General features: G+C 40.0%; 1 protein-coding gene across 30 annotated transcripts in view; it reads left to right on the top strand.

Annotated features, from left to right (window-relative positions):
- Window positions 1-16,992, top strand: part of ABLIM1 (actin binding LIM protein 1) — a 191,917-nt gene that overhangs the window by 45,948 nt on the left and 128,977 nt on the right. For 24 of the 30 annotated variants that reach the window (XM_085582846.1, XM_085582882.1, XM_085582865.1 and 21 more), the window contains one exon: window positions 2,586-2,692. The exons of 4 other annotated variants lie outside the window; for them this stretch is intronic. In XM_085582846.1, the coding sequence (XP_085438972.1) occupies window positions 2,653-2,692 (40 nt within the window). In that variant the 5' untranslated portion in view covers window positions 2,586-2,652. Of the gene's footprint in view, window positions 1-397; window positions 2,693-9,309; window positions 15,926-16,992 lie in introns of those variants that run through there. 2 more of the 30 variants (XM_085582869.1, XM_085582881.1) reach the window with 2 other exon arrangements.

Genomic DNA, 16,992 nt, shown 5'->3' with positions numbered 1-16,992 from the left:
GAACAACACTTAGGAAACACACAAGGACAACACAAGGAAAAACCTTGTTTTTCTGGTGACAGTGTAGTTCTGTGTATCCCTTGCAGCATAGGGATTGATTATTTCAATCACTTTGTAGGAATTACAATAAGCCTGAGAACTGTGTAGGATGGAATAAGCTAAATCCAATGAAATTGCTGGAGAACTAAGAGCCAGAAAGTCTCAGCTGAGCTTTAATAGCCAACAAAAACATCTCTGCTGAGCATAATAGACTGCAGTATTTCCAAGTTTTGTCACTTGGCAAGATTTACGTGGCTTTTTTTTTTTCATGAGAACAACATACAGTGTTTATGGCAGCACACTGGAAGATTTCAAATACTCTGAAATTCCTTCAGCTTTAGGAAACAGAAGGTCCTGAGCTGGGACTCAGAAATTGTACAATGAGAAGTGATGGCAGTGTACAAAGCTACAAGGTATTATTGGTTAACTGAACATTAATGAAAGTGAAAATGCAATCATCTGTATTAGAGAGGTTCTGTACATAAATAGCCATGTAGGTGGTTTGTATTTATACCTGTCTTGAATATGATGTCTAATGTTGTAGGTACTAATAATACCCAGCTACTGAGAATGTGATGACTTGTACAAAATGGAGATGTTGAATCATTCTCATTTTCCTTCTTCACCTCTTCACCTAAACAAAAAAATACATAAATGTAGTTAACAGAAGAAACCACACTCTGGTGAACTTGAGGAACTTGTCTCCTAAGGAGAAGAACTTATTTCTGAGCCCATGGAGCTCCTTTTCACCATTTTATCTGGGACAGAAACACAACACACAGTTGTACCTAGGAGCAGAGTAAATAAAAGAAATAAATTCTAGTGGTCAACACTTCCTGGGAATATAGTAGTTTAATTTTTTGTCTGTAGAACGAGAATAATTGTATCTGCTTACCACGTCAGAGGATTAGTAATGGTAATTAAAGTGTGGAGTGCTTTGATTATTAAAAAGAAAAATGAGGATGGAAAGAAAGCAGTGTTTTTGATGAGCTATTCATTTTCAGTCAGGCATGTTAAAGTCCAAATGGAGCAAACAGCCTGTCCTGCTCTCCACTTAGTTTGGCAGCATATAAAATTTGTAAAACCACAGGAGAACAATGTCAGGCTGAGAATAAAGGTAGAGAAACCAGGTTCTGTGCCTGTGTTTACGTTTGTCTGTGCATCTGAATGACTGTATTTTTAACAAGCTGGCTGAGATGACAATTCATCGTGGGAAAAATGAAGTCAGAAGTCCAGGAAATTCAGGATTTAGTGTTTGAAGGAGGGAATAAAAGTACTTGGCCAGAATTTGCTCATATTTAGCAGTTCCCAACCAAGAAGCTAAAAGTTTTTGTATGTTTATGACATCTTTTCATTCATGTTTAGAGGAGAAGCGGTAATCTTCTTGTCATCTGAAGTGAAATCTCAGTGATAAAATGGGATTATTTTTTCAGCAGCATCTCTCAGTCCATAATAATGTACATAATAATGTACAGGAGAGTAAGTGTGTTCTAGAGACGGCTTCAGGTTGCAAATTGTCACTTTCTGCACTTTGCGCTTGGCTGCTTTTCAGTCAGATTTCCTAGGATGAGGGTTAAACAACTTCTCTTTCAGTCTTCCCTCTCTCCTCCTTCCAGGGGAACAGAACTTAAAGGTAGTGACCATTAGTATGGGCACAGGGGAGAAAGAATGAAAGAAAAGAATGTGCAGCTCAGGAGATGAGAGCAGAAATTCAGAAAGAATCTGAAGCAGTTAAAGGAGACAGCTTAAGGGTTCCGTAGATGATTTAATGAACATGGAAAGGAACTGGGAGAGCAGACAAATGGAAAGGAACTGGAAGTAATTCTGGGAATGGTACTGCCAAGAGGATGTTACAAGGAGGTAGGGCAAACCCGATGGGTGTTGAGGATGTTGGACGCAAATCAATCAGAACAAAAAGATTCATTAATTCAGCTGCTCAAGGAACAGTTTGTCTCTGGGTATGTGCAACTGCGTAGAAGGAAATGCCTGGAAGTCTGCACTTACAGTCAGCCTAATTGCCTCTGCTGGGAGGGGTGTTGTGGGAGCAGAGGAAAGATGCCTGGGACTTCAGTTTTCCCTGTTCTAAGTGTGTGTGAAAATGGATAAAAGTGTTTCTGTCACAAGCTTTTCCTCCTTTGTTTAGGTGCAGTATAGCCATAAAACAGCAGCAGTGGAGTGGAGATGAGATGCAGAGTAAAACAGACAGAAAACATTCTCAGGACAAAATCACCTCTGGTTGCAGTCAACTTTTAAGGCTGCTGGTTAGGATCCTTTTCTATGAAAAACAAAGTTATCAATAATATCAGCTGATTTGAGATGGTCAGAACCTTAAGGCATGTCATTGTTTGAAAGACAGCATACCAGGATCTCGATTAGTAATGGAATAACATCTAGAGGAAAATACTCACTCTTCCTTTAAACTGTTTGGGAACACAGACACACCTATTCTGCTTGGGCCACTCCCTTTCATGCTGTTCAACCCAGGAAATAGTAGGAGGGGAGCAATAGAGTGAGCCACCTCTGAAGGCTCTCCCTTGTTCCTGCAGCTTGCCATCCGTTCTCTGCGAGGCTGTAACTTTTGGGCTGCAGGAACCACACTGCCTGGGAGCACAAATGGAACTGGAAATACATCAGAGCTCTGCAAACGGCAAAGGTTTGTCTGGACTGCTCTGCTGTATAAATCTCTAATGATAAATGACAGGTTAAGCCATCCACAGGACATTGGTTCTTGGATTTACAGAGGGGAATCAGGCTGAGGAGCTTCTGTTGGACTGAAATTGGCATCTTTCTGATAAGAAAAGTGGTTTCTTTATTTTGGTTTGGTTTTCTCTACTGATTTAAGAGTTAAACACCTCCCCAGCCTGGTGTGTGTTAAGAGCAGTGGACTTTGTTACTTGGCTGAACAGTGTGCAGGTGCCCGTGTGCTGCTCCTCTGGAATGGATATCTGAGCATAGAGAGCAGAGTCTAATTAAACTCCGTGGAATTAAACAGGCTTTTTATCCAGCTCTGACACCCTGTGTATTTTTGTAAGAGCTAACTCACTGCTGTCTTTTGAAGTTTCCCATCTTCTAGCTAAAGATGATGACAGCATGCTGTTGCTGTGGTGTGAGCTCTGCAAAAAGAGGTTTTAGAGCTCTGTAGTGGCAGGTGGCATAAGAGTTCAGAATACTGCTAATTGATGCTTTGAAAGAAAAGCTGATAACGTGTCAGTGTCAGGGTGCTTTTGAGGGCAGATTTAACCTCAGGAAGCCTGGTACAATCTGTGTGTTACTGACTGAGCACACCTACAAGTCCTGTCCGTGCTGCAGGTGTGTGCTGCCTTTCCCTGGTCAGGTACCACTCTGCAGCTCAGGGTGCCAATGTGCAGCAGCCTGCAACGAGGTGAGACTCGAGGCACTTCTCTCCTGCACACCTAAAGCACATTCAGCACAGTTTTGGTACACAGTGAATACTCTTTGCATCCAAGAGGCATGCAAATCTTAGTTTGCTTAGTAAACATTCCTCTTTTTCTATACCACAGCCTTAGATAAAGGTGGGGGAAGAGGTGTAAGTATAAAAATACATATTTTGCTTTCTTGGGAACTCAAGTGTGGGTAGTTGCTTTTTCTGCAATGCTTGACAGATAAATAAACCCTTGGAGTGCCCATTTGATTTCAGGGGTTAGAGGCAGAAGAAGTGAAGTCCTGTTTTCTTCTTTGCATTGTCTAATCCAGTATTTGTCTCTTAAAAACAGGTATCATCTAGCTCTGTGGGTCTGGAGATTAAAAAATGCACAGGTAGATGTACTGAGGAATTGTGTACCCCTGTGTATGAAAAGTGTTACTGTACCTTAAAAAAAACCAACAAAACAACAGGAAAATACAACTCAAATTTTCTACCAACTGTTACAACAAAAAATTACGTTTTCATCCATTACTAGTTAGTCTTTGTAGGCCAAACACCTAACCTAATGTTGATTTAGACGTAGCAGTTTTATATCTGTTCTTTCTCTCAATGTGGGCTGAATTAGGTGTGCAAAATTCCTTTTTCCATCCTTATTTCTTTTCTAATCTGTTTTTAAAATACTAATTTTTATTTATTTTTAATAAAAATTGGTCTCCACAGTATAAGATGCAATAGCATTTGGTTAAAATGAGCTGTTTCTGTATATTCATAGATGTGGCATTTGGGGACATGGTTAGTGCTGGGTTAGCAGCTGGACTCCATGATCCTGGAGGTGCTTTCCACCCTAAATGATTCTGTGTTTCTCTGATTCTGTGGTATTGCTGTGATGTGGGAAACATCGCATCATTATGTGAATTTAAATCAAATGAATATGTGATCCCTGCTCCTGTGGGGATTCATTATAGTGAGGTTAGGCTTAATCTGTGGTTCTCTCCCTGACCAGATGCTCTGAGAACTGGGGAAACCTTGCTAGAACCTCTGCCTGCTTTGGGTGGTGCTGGTGATCTCCTGGGTGGGGATGGAAATCTCTTCTCTCTTCTCAGGATTGCCACGCTGAGGAAGCACAGAGGAGACAACTGAACCTTCTCCCTGTTCTGTAGGTGTTTGCACTTTCTCTTCCCTGGTGTTAGTAGGGGAGTCAAGCTGTCTTGAAATCTAGAGAGATAATTGCTTGTCATTTCATTGAAGTTGATAATGAAAACAGGTTGTTTAATTTGACTTCCATTTTTAATCAGTTTCACAAGCTGGCTTTTCCCATTCTAGAAAAATGAGCCCCTAATTCTCTTTGTCAGCTGTCTATTTCGAGGTGGAAGGCTTGACCTGGTTCTGATGATAACCCAGTAAGCAGCAGGAGAACTGAATTTTCTTTGCTTGTTCAGAATCAATTAATTCACTCCAGGAATAGTACTGTGAGGATTTGGATTTCAAAGAAAGCATAAATGTTGGGGGCAAAACTCAATAAGACCAGAAAAAGACTACAAAGTGGTGCATTATTTTCTAATTCAATCATAGTTGAAGAGGAAATATCTGGGAGCTGTCAGCTAGTTTCAGTCTGAAAATATGCACAACATATGTTTATAACATAAGGTTTTCACTGATAAATGCTGTTGTGATCAGCACCTGTTTTAACTGATTCATCTGAAAATTTTGCTTAGTGCTACTTAAAGAAGTTCATCAATCAGTTTTTATTCACACACTGGACAGGTTGGCTGGCTTGCCTACTTTCTTTAATTATTTTTGTTATTGCTTAGCTCTTCTTAATTGCAGAAGGCAAAACTCTGACTAAAAAAAAATGAAGATGCCTAGAGAGTGTTAATAGCAAAGGGGATTTTGAAGCTGAACTGCATGCAAATTTTTTTTTTTTTTGGTCATTGATTTGTGTCAGTGGTAAATCTGTGTATTAAACGAATACCACAGTGGTAACGTCAACACAAATAAAAGGAAACTTAAGTTTTGCTCTAGGCTCAGGGAGTGTTTACACTTAAAAACCCAAACTAACCACCCTCCTAGTATGTACTATTAATAGTTGTTTACATTCTACAGAAACTGAAGAATCAGGCAGCTTATGAAATAACTGTCTAGATGCAATATTTAATGTTTTTTTAATACTAGGAATACCATGGTGATGGCTAAGAATGCAGCAGAAATCCTCCCTCAAAGATGGCCAGGGCCATCTTGATTACGTATTATGTTCTAGTTACAATTAATTCAAAATTAATTGAAATCCTACACTTGTGTTTAAAGTTCAGCTGCTGGAAAAATGACTTTTCTTAGTAGCCCATGACACATAAGACCTTCAAAAAATCCACCTTAACTTATTTGGTCATGGAGTGGAAGGAAAAGATAAGAAATTCTTGCTGAAGAAATACTGCAGTAAATCTTTGCTGCAAATATACAATGGTAAATATCAGTCAAGCAGTCAAAATAGTGGTCTTCAATTCTTTGTAGGTGCTCCATTTGGCTCATTCACCGTTCCAGTAATTTATGATATCACTGGAATGATTTTTCCCACTATTGTAAGACCTTATTTCCTACTTCCTCTTTCAGAATTGTAGTTTGCTACTTTGTGAGTGCCCTCCACTACCACTGCAAGATCAAGACTCTTGATTTAGTGCTATCTTGGAATAACTCTGAAAGGATTTGATAGGCACAGCTTCACAACATTGTACAGGACAGGGAAATATCCCAAGATATGGCTTGTCCTGTGTTGAGGGGCTCTGGTAAAGAACAAACCCAGCTGTACCTGTTGGCAAATCAAGAGCATATTTCTCCTTTTCAGTGTAGTGTCAGCTCTGGAAGTTTGCTGTGTTTCTCTGACTGCTGCTTTTCCTGGTGGTGCCAGATTACAGCTCTTGTTTGAGGAGAGTCCACTAAACTATCAGTAAAATACAAGCATTTGTGTAGCTATGAAATAGCCAAGGGGATTAAAACTTCTCTTTATCAAATACTAGTTGGCATATGCATTATGTTATTTCCTGCCATTAATAAATGGAAAAAAATTCCAAATGTTTTTTCTGTCTCATCCATGAATTTTCAGATGGCCTTGCCTCAGTTTTGCCTGTACTGAATGTGATCCCTGTGAGAGAAGTGGGCTGCTCACAGAGTGATAATTTTGCTTAACTGACACTTTCTTCATGTTTAACAGGGCTCTTGCTCACTTGTGTGTGTGTGCAGCTGATTTAACCAGGAGATAGTGCTGACCACAAGAGGAAGGGTTCAACAGTGCTGTAGGATTTATTTAATTAGAAAACAAAGGTTAGCCAACACAGCATATTTAAAGCTGCTTTTATGAGGAATGTTGGCAGTGGATGAACTGATGTGATGTCATTTCTGGCATCCTGTAGCAGTGCCATACTTTCCACTATACAGAAAGGTAACCTCCTATTCTTAGTTGTGATGGACATTGACAAACAGTTTCTACTGGCTTCTGGTAGGGGCTTAAATTAATCTTTCTAGTACAAAGAAGGACTTTCTTTTAGAGCTTCATGGATGCTACAAGAGGGCAGTGTGACTGCAGGAGTTCTCCTTTTAGAGTTATGCCATGCTCTGGGAATGGCTTTGATGTTGGAGGATTTGGGAACTGGATGCAGCAAGAGAAATATTTAATTCTTCTGATCATGTGTGCTCATGCTGTATCTACAGCAGAAGATCAGTGTTAGGAGACAATGGGTAAAGTTAATGTGTTCAGGCTCTGCACTGATCTAGAGGAGACTTTCTTCTAGTGGAATTCTTTACTTAAATTCAGCATTTTAGTAAAGTTACCATGTATGTTTCTGTGCTTGTGTGACATGTCAGAAGAGACTATAATGATACCCAGTTTATTTCAATACATAACAAGAGGAGTGGTGCTTTCTTTGATGTCATGCTTGTAACATGTCACTCTTTCCAAAGGTACAGGAAATAAACTGAGGAATGAAAGATCTCTGAGGTTTCAACTTTGATCTCTGCTTCCCAACATATTTCTGTATCATTTACTATGAAATCTACATTGTGAAGAGGATGTTACAAGGACTTTCTTCTCTCAGCTAGAGGAAAAATGTCAAAGTTCAAGAAAGGAAAAGTAAAGAAAAAGAGTATGATTAAAGGAATTGCATTAATCTTGAAAGTCTTTGCTCTGTTTAAATAAAAGACACCAAAACATTGCTGAGGAGTAGGAAAAAAGCTTCCTACTGAAGATGTGAAGGATGCCAGCTTCTGCCAGGATTCTTTTGGCTAATTGTTCCCTAGAGTGGCTTGGGCACCTCTTGGACTTCACGCACAGAGCTCAGCCCCACAGAAGCCGTGGGATTATTTATAAACTTGGGGATAGAAAAGTGCTTGGATTGTGTTGTTGAATCTGTCAGAGTCTTTGGGGTGCAGCAGTTTTGTATTTATATTTCATATAGCTTTCACTATATCTCGCCTATGAAATGCATCAGTTATCAGCAATTACACTTGGGTTTTTTTGTATGTGTAAGTAAAAAGGATTGGGTTTGCTGCAAGAATCCATAGTGCAGTGTTCTTGACATTGTTGATCAATAGATTAGACCTGTGCTGCCAGGAAATAAAATGCTGAGCCATCTCATCTAATAATGCAATAGACAGATCCATTAATGCACACACTGTTATTTTACGTCTGAAAATAGATGTGAACGGAGATATTTTTTATTCTGAAATAAACATTGGAATGGATAAAGTAATGTAAATGTCCTTTGGTTGAATCAGGCCTTTTGTCATAACCTAACTCCTCTGCTCACAGCGACCACAGTAACAGTGATTCTGCTTGTTTGGGGAAGAATAACTAAAAATGGAATTTTCAGATGGGGAAAATATGTGCATAATTAACTCTTTGCCTTTCTTGCTAACTTGGTTTTCAGTGGAAAATAAGCACTTTTGGTGTTAAATAAGGAATACAATCTATTGGAAAATCATTGAGAAACAGAAATGAAGTTGGAAGGTAATGATGATCAAGGAGAAGCACTCAGCTGTGCTTTACATGACCTCTTCTTTTCATGCTGACCAGTTAGTCCCTAGTGTTATTATCTGTGGTACTTCTATAGTTTCCATTATCACAGGATCTGAAAACTTCAGTCTTTAATGTACCTATTGTTACAAATCCCTTGTGAGGGGAAAGTGATAGGGGAAAATACAATGAAAGAGATTAAGGGAATGGTCAGGGATGAACAGCAAGCCTATGGGAGTGCAGAGACAGCATATTTCCCAAAGCCTATGTTAAGGCTTCCAGAGGTAGTAGACTAGCTGACATTATTAGGACTTTCTTTCCCTAATGTCATTTAAATATTTAATTTAGTGATTGATTTTTCTATGTACTGTCTTTCTTTGTACTATTTCATCCCAGCTAATAATTTCACATGAAGGTAGATGGCTGGTGTTGATCTCCTTTGTCCAAGAAAAAGATCACTAGATGTAATCTCAAGCATATTGTTTGGATATTTTTGTTTGTTTAATCTTTCTGCTCACTGCTTCACTGAAGGATAAACTTGGTGGTTGTTGGGGACTGGGGAAGTGAGTCAGATTCAGTTTTTGAGCACAGAGCAAAGGGAAAAGCATTCCCAAGAGCTTGTTGTGCTGCCTGTCCAGCTTTACAATGCACTGCAAAGCTGGGCTTTTGTTACCAAAGGCTCATGTGCCATGGAAGTTATCATACAGAGTTGATAACAGGAAGCAGAGCACAATGCTTTAATTCAGCTGAAAGATTTTGCAAATGTCATCAGTTGGGAAAGGAAATTGTCACAGTGTGGTCTTAGTTAAGTCTGAGATAGAAATGCAGTTGTGTTTTCTCTTGCGTTTTTTCTCGGTTAGAAATTGTAACAAGAGAATAAAGGGCAAAGTGATGTTTCATGTATGTTTTGGAATTAATACCAAGAAACCACTACATAAAATAACATTTGCTTTCTTATTTCCAAGTTAGTTTAACAGAATGGCTGGTGCATGCAGATCTTGCTGTTGCTGTATAAAACAGGTCTGATTTCCAGTGTGCCACCTGGAGAGATCCCCAGGGAGTTTTCCAAAGAGTAGAAGTTTGACTCTGTACAGTGATCCAAGTGTAACTGCACCCTATTCAGACTTGAACTTGATACTGTCCTTTCACACAGACATTGACAGACTTCATGGGCCGGACAGACTTTGTAGCAGTTCTTGAATTTGCATGTGTGTGCTGCAGAAAGGCACATTTGATGGAGTTTGGCTAATGATTACTTAAAGGTCAGTTATAAAAGCAGTGGAAAGAAAATGTCATGTGGCAGCTTGATAAGAAGCCTGTGTGGGACACTCATGCTTAATTGTGCTGCTCAGCTGAGTTATAACACAGATCCTTTTACCTTTGATACCACTTTAACCTGAGCTAGCCTTTTTCAGGTTGTCACTTTTTTTTTGCTGGTACAGAGAAACCTCGTGGCTTTGTGGTCCTTCTGTTCCTCCTGCCACGGGCAATCCTACAGCTTACCTTAGAGAACCTTGTGTGGGTTTAAACCAGTAAACTTGGTTGTACAGTCTGTGGACTGTACAATTCCCACCTCTGCAGGTTCTTCATAGCCTTTATTACAATAAAAGATACCAAAGCCCCATAGCTGTATCTTATGCTTTTCTAGACAGTAAACTGTTGAAGTAATAATAAATAAATAAATATTAGTAACTAGGAAGTAATATTAAATAGTAACTAGGCTTTTCAATCTGTTGTGAATAAAATTTGCATTCAGATGTACTAGCATAGATCTCTCTTTGAAGTGTCTGCTCAGTAGTACCAGTGCTTTACGTGGCCATCAGCACGGCTCATATGAGCTCTGCTAAATGTTTTTTCATGAGTGGATCTGGTCTCAGTGAGGAAGCAGGACAGAAAACAAGTGTGGTGTACTGGGAGCATATTTTCTTGTGAGGAACACCTGTTCTTTGCTGCTCATCACCACCTGAGTCCAGAGAGTTGAGCCAAAGCCTTTCTGCTGTATTTAGCCAGGTAGGTGTCATTGCCATCAGTGAGATTGGTAGTGGAGTTCCTTAGAGGAGCAGAGCAGGGACAGAACAGGTATGTGTGGCCCTGCAGCTCTGGCAGCAGGACTGCTGTGTCAGCTCTTGTGTGTTTTCTTCTCAGCCAGGATAACAACAAGATTAGATGGGCCTCATGCTCCAGTGAGTGAGCTGAGAAAATACCCTGTTCCTGTTGCTCCTGGCTGTGGTGCCTTAGTTTTTCTGAAATGTAGTGTGCTGGAAGTTTCCAGAAAACACAGTGGCGTTTGTGCCTGGGCTCTTTTGGGGTTTTGAGCTCCCAGAAGATGGATAGCATTGAGAAGTGGGGCATGGTCATATATGATGAACTAGTGGTGTTCTTATAGCAGTGGACATGGCTCCTGGCAGGAGTATCATGGAATCATAGAATTCCATGGGTTAGGTTGGGTTGGGAACCATTAATGGCTCTCTAGTCAAACCCTTCAGCAAGGAGCAGAGACATCTTCCACTAGATCAGGTTGCTCAGAGCCCAATCCGACCTGGCCTGGAATGTTTTCAGAGATGGGACATCTCTCTGGGCAGCATGTCTCTGTTTCACCACCCTCATTGGGTGCTATTGACCCCACTGTCCATATCACACTAATCAGTACAAAACAACACATTTTAGTAGTTGTGGCAGTTCTGTTTATGGGTTTAGGCTAGGGGAACATTTAAATGTCTCTCTGACCTGAGCATAATCCCAACAACATTTCCTCTTGTGCAGCAAGGGAATGGATTTTGTTTCCATTTGAAAATAATTTCTGTAAACTACTGGAATATAAAAGCTGAGATACTTTTTAAGGACTAAAACATGATTACTTCAAAAGCCACAAAATAGCTTTGCACTACCGGTTTTTAAAGCTCAGCAAATTTTATGTAGTAGCTGAATTATTAATGGAGATAAATTGGAAGAGGAAAATCTATTGTCTTATCAGCCTTAAACAAGCAGTAGTTGGTTGACTTTGCAGAGAGAGGCAGGTCCTGCTGAAGCCATGAGTGAGCAGGTCCTGGGTGAGGAGCCCTATGGGGTGAAGGCCTTCTGTCAGTATGCCCAGAAGATGACTGCCTGTTTTGGACACTTAGGTAAAGAAATTAAGATGTGCATGTGGATTTTTGGGTCTTCATTATGTGGATGAAGTGTTTCCTCAAGTTTGCAGTAAATAGCTGAGTGTTTGTATCTCAGCCTGCAGTCTTGAGTAAGTAAATAGTGGGCGTTGAAAGTGAAAAAGCTGAATGTGTGGAGTAATTTTACCACAAGTAAAGTTTTGCTTCTTTTTTTGTGTGTGTATTTGAATGTTGGAATTTTTTTTTCTTTTCTTTGCTCTCATTTGTTGGTTTAGTTATTTTATTGCTTGGATAACTATATTTGATTGTAAAAGTAGATAGAGTGCTTGTTCATTTTTCATTTAGATGAAGGCCCTTTTTTCCTCTCCTTACTGTCAATATCTTTGAGAATTCTTATATGGAGAAGGTAATCCTGATAATCCTGTTTCCTTGGACAGAAGCATGAAACATTATTTGGGGCTACCTACCTGTGCAATAGATGTGTTAGCTTCTGAAGTGGTGTGGTGAGGGAAAAGGAAAATTTCGTTTTGTTTTACCTTGTTTCCTGTATTTTTGTTTTGATTATTTTTTGCAGCTAGGTTTTGCTGAACTGGTGTGACTGACTTCATTTTCTTGGGTTTCTGATTGGGCTGTTCGTTGCTTTCAGTGCAAGACTAGTCTCACACTGAAATGCATCTGCAAGAAGTTTAACTCTGATGGCAGAAGAAATTAAGACAGCATTAGTGCACTACACATTTCTGCCAAAGGGCAAATCTAATCCTCAGTGCTCTTCTGAAACATGGAGGGATATTTCCTCTTCTATGTATTTAGCCCTTGGTGTCTGGTTTTTACTATTACTCATTGCTTGCTATTCTGTTTCTTAATTTATTTGTGGATTGCAGTCAAATTTTTTTGCTACTTCTGTTCTTGTAGTATTAGCAGAGATGCTTCTATTCCTGTTTGCATATGAAATATGCATGTATTTTTATAATCCAGGCAGCCAGTTGGTGTGGTGAATTCAGAGGGGATTGAATAAGAAATGGTCTTGAGACATCTGGAAATATTTATAAATAAAATATTTATAAAGTTGGAAATGAGATAAAATATTTAAAGTAGCTGTTCTGCATAATTCCTGTCTCCTATCCAGTGAGCCCCCTGTGAAAATTGTCAGTCTGGAAAGTGCCCATGCCTCACACTGTGCTCTGTGAAGGCTCGAGATCCCAGCACTGACTGCTTGGATTGGACACAGCTTTGAGCTGGCAGTGATTTAAACAGGTTTTGCTGCTTGGCAGATCCTGAGAACACTTCCTCAACCCTGGTTCTGAGCTGATGGCCTGGATTCCTGAGACTTTCTTTCACAAAACATAAAGACAGGGCTGTGCCCCTGTGATTCCTGCCTTTTTCTTTTCCCTTCAGCAAGAACATCAGAAATCAACCTGTAACACTTAACTGAATGCTTGACTTAAGTGGTAGGAGATTGCCATTGTCTTTTTGATTCAGACTGAGGCTAAATCCCAGTATTTAATAGCTGTTGTGGGGCTGTCTCAGGCCTTGTCCTTTGCCTTGGACACAAGGATGTGCTACCCACACTCCTTTATCTGACTTGGAAGCCACTGTGATGCTTCCTGGCCTTGTTTTGCTTATTTCTACTGCTTGTCCTTTTATATTACATATTGACAGGATTGAGGCTTTTGGAGACAAACACTGTACTTAAGAAAAAAAAAAGGAACTATTCAAAAATCATTCTGCTTTGTGAGCAGCTGGCATAGGGTCTTTGAAGGTGCAGTTCTCAGACAGTGACAGCAATAACCTGGGCTGGAAAAAGGCAGCATTAGAGAAGTCTGTCTCAGGGGAAGGAGGATCTTATTTTTAATTAAGCAGGATATTTCTGCAGTGACATGTTAGGGTCACTAAATCCTGATCCATTGTCCCCCACCAGTTTTGGTGGTGGAAGGACCCTGGATTGTGCTGCATTGTTGGATTGGTCATCAGACTCTTCTACAGTGGGCACAGGCTGAGTGCTTTTGTGGTGGACATACAGGTCACACTGGTTTAGTTCTCACTGCAGGAGCTGGTGTAGTGAAAGTCTTGGTGAACACAGCTGGAGGTTGGAATCAGCATGGGCACAGCAGAAAATGGGGAGTGAGCTTTAAACCAGTGTGTTCAAGCTCCAGGGTAAGGACAGACTTCTCCTCTGGGTGTCAGGCAGCCAAGCTTTAGCAAATGTTGGGACAGTTTCTGCAGGGCTCAGCTTTCTGCTCTCTGAGGATTGACTTCTGCAGCAGAGCCAGTGTCTGGGCAATGTGTGTGTTTGCCTCACCTCAAAAGGCAAAGTCCACCCTGACGTGTCAGTGGGGCTGGATGGTTGGCACTGCTCATGTCAGATGTCAAAATCCCTCAGCAATTACCCAGCAACAAATGGCACTCTCAGACTGAGGGATGCTTGGCTTGACTCATCCAGCCTCTCCTGTGAGCTGTCCCTCTGCTTTTAAGCTCTGAGTGGAGATCCACCCTCACTGGTAGAAGCCTTTGGATTTTCAGAGCTGCCTCTTCCACTGAGGGGCTGGGGAGTGCAGTGCTCTCTCTGTGAGAGAATGAAAAATTGCTGCAAAGCTTCATTTCCTAGGAGGAATGCTTAAAACATGGCATTTGCTGAGATCTCTGATCTGATTCAAGATAGTCTAAGGCAGAACTGGAGTTGCTGTATCTATTGAGCCAGCTCTTCCTCAAATACACATTAGCATCACCCCATTAAAATTAGTACAGATTTATTCTGGCATGTCCTACTGTGTTCTCCATTTACTAGAAAATCCAGGAACCTGGCTGTTCAATGCACACTTGTTTACAAGATAGTAAAAAAGTCATACTACTTGAAAAATAGAAATTAATTGACCTCATAAGATATGTGTAATAATAGATTATCAAAGTCTGGATTTATGTATTTTCTCTTCAAAACAGTAAATAAAGCAGTCTTCTCTTCAAAGCCTATCCTATCTGGAGTTAGTACTTGAGCTCTGAGTTTTGTGGGAGAATTGAGTGACAGTTTCTCACTGTGCTCAGTAAGCCCATTGGTAGAGTTTTTGTCACCTTCTAATTTAGAAAAAGCCTCACTGGAAGCAGTGTAATGATTACACGAGGTCATTTTACAGCTGCAGCTAACTTCTCCGTGCTAAGGGGAGTTGAAACTCTGGGCCAGACTTTGTTGCACAGTTGTCTCTGTGCCTTTCACTGAATAGAAAGTCTGAAGTTGCCTCTGAGCATGTCCAGGTCTGGGGTCTACCTGTAACTTCTTACAGATGATGGATGTTCTTAGTTTGGGGTTTTTATTCTCTCTTTCACTTTGGAATTTCCTGTGACTTTCCAGTGCCCTGTTGATGATTAACTCTGCCTTTGCCCAGGGAGAAATATTCATTAGATGATTAGATTAGCAAGTCACTGGAATTGGATTAATGTAAATACTTCTTGTAGGTGAAGCAGGAGGGGTTGGCAGAGTGTCTGTAAAGCCTCTGCTGTCAGCTGCACAGGAAGGTGGAGAGGAAGAGCAGAAGCAAACCAATCCTTAATGGTTAGGGGAAAGCTTAAGTGCTTTTGTTTGCAATAGGCAGTGAAAGCTGCAGAAAGGATTTCTCCAAAGAAATCTGCTTATGAAGTAGTGCCAGCCAGTGCTTGTACCTTCCTAAAAAAGGAGGGCCAACGTGCTCCACCTTTGCTACAGCCTTTTCTCCACAGCACACGGACAGACCTGGCATGGAAGAAGGCCATGCTAGATTAAATGCACAGATGTGCATTTGTAGCTTATGATGATGATGATGATGATGATTCTATAATAAGATTTTTGACACAGCAAGGTTTTTTGATTTTAAACTAATCCTCTTATGTAACTCAGTTACGTTCTTTCTATTCTCCTGAATATTAATCTGATTTTCAGATACTCTTTTGGGGTTTGTTTTTGATTTTTGCATTTGCAGGGATGAGTTTCAACTGATTACAATAGTTTTAGATGGCAACCACCTGATCAAGCATACTGTTCTAATCTCTTGAAGATAATCACTAAAAATATATCTTCCTTAATCTCCTTTGCTGGATAAGAGAAAAAGAGAAGGATTGGAAAGGGCAGTGTGCCGTGAGACTGACTGCATGCACTACAGGTTGCTTTCCTTAGCCTCTTCTGAATAGAAATGCCATCTTTCCCCATTTTAAACAGCTTTGGGAAGCTGTGTGGCTCAGGTGAAGAACTGGTGCTTGAAAAAGTGAAATTTCGAAATTCAGTCAAAAGGATGTCAATAATTGAGGATGGGGATATTGCAGAGGTCTTGTATCTCATTCCCAAGCAGAGCTTGCTGAAGCAACTGCCCTACTTGAATCCAGATGACTACTACTTGTGTGAGCAGCTGTATGACACTCCTGAGCATCTGGGTAAGTGAGGACTGCCCTCAGATCTTGGTTTTTGATAGGTGATTAGGCTAATTGATTTACAGTTATGTTTTGAAGCAGGATATTGACAGAAAGTGTGTTCAAGTGTGGTGAAATACTTCATCACTGACAGAGGGAAAGAATAAAACGCCAAGTTAGACTCTGGAAGTATTTGGTGGATATAGGTACTGCTCTCTCTATATGTTGATCCTGGGACAAAGAGGGGGCCTCTTCAGAAGAATTCAAGCTAAAAATGTTCCTTTTGAAAGCACAGCATTCTGTAAGTAGTGTGTTAAGAGCTTTCCTATAGCATTTGTGCTTGTTTTTAACCTATTGCCAAGGAGTATTATTTGGAACTGTCTCATTCTTGAATTGGAAGAAGTGATTAGAAGTCTTTCTGTGCTCACCTCCTTGTCATTTATTAGGCTTCTGTTGTATCTTTTCTCCAGGTGCCTCCTTTCTCTGGATAAGAAGTCATAACTTACTTATGGCTTTGTGCAGGAGCCAGTCCATGGCTTTGATTATCCTTTTACATTTATTTTCCTAATTCTACCATAACTCTTGAAAAATTGGGCAATAAAAACTGTGTTCATCATGTTGCATAATGTGGATATATGCAAAGAGTTATAATGATGTTCTTTGTACCTTCCTGTAGCTTCTAAAATTTGTTTTGTGTTTTAATTAATACTGAACATTTGCTTATTCCTTAGTAGAACTATTAGTGGTGGGAGAAGTTATATCTGGAATTCTTCAGCTTAACTGGTTTGTTACAGTCCATTACAAAAAAAAAAAAAAAAAAAAAGTTTCCTGAAAACTCTTGTCTGTGAATGAGAATTTGGCTATAAATGTTAATTTCTTCCAGATAAATTCCAAAGATTTTATCTTCTACATCTTGCTTTATGACTTCAGTTTTGATAACCCAAACTGCTTAGGTATTGGAATTTTGTCTGTATTAAGCAGTTGAAGAAAGCTGCTATGTGCTTGTCACTCTGTCCAGTTCCTCAAAATGTTAATATTGAGTGACTGTATTTGCTAGGCAAATATTTTTCAGAGATCTACTTTGGTATGTG

Source organism: Lonchura striata, chromosome 6 (genome assembly GCF_050655825.1).
Source record: "Lonchura striata isolate lonStrDom1 chromosome 6, ASM5065582v1, whole genome shotgun sequence".
NCBI classification, from domain to species: Eukaryota; Metazoa; Chordata; class Aves; order Passeriformes; family Estrildidae; genus Lonchura; species Lonchura striata.
The sequence above is the reverse complement of the archived record's forward strand: the minus strand, read 5'-3'. Positions and strand labels throughout refer to the sequence as shown.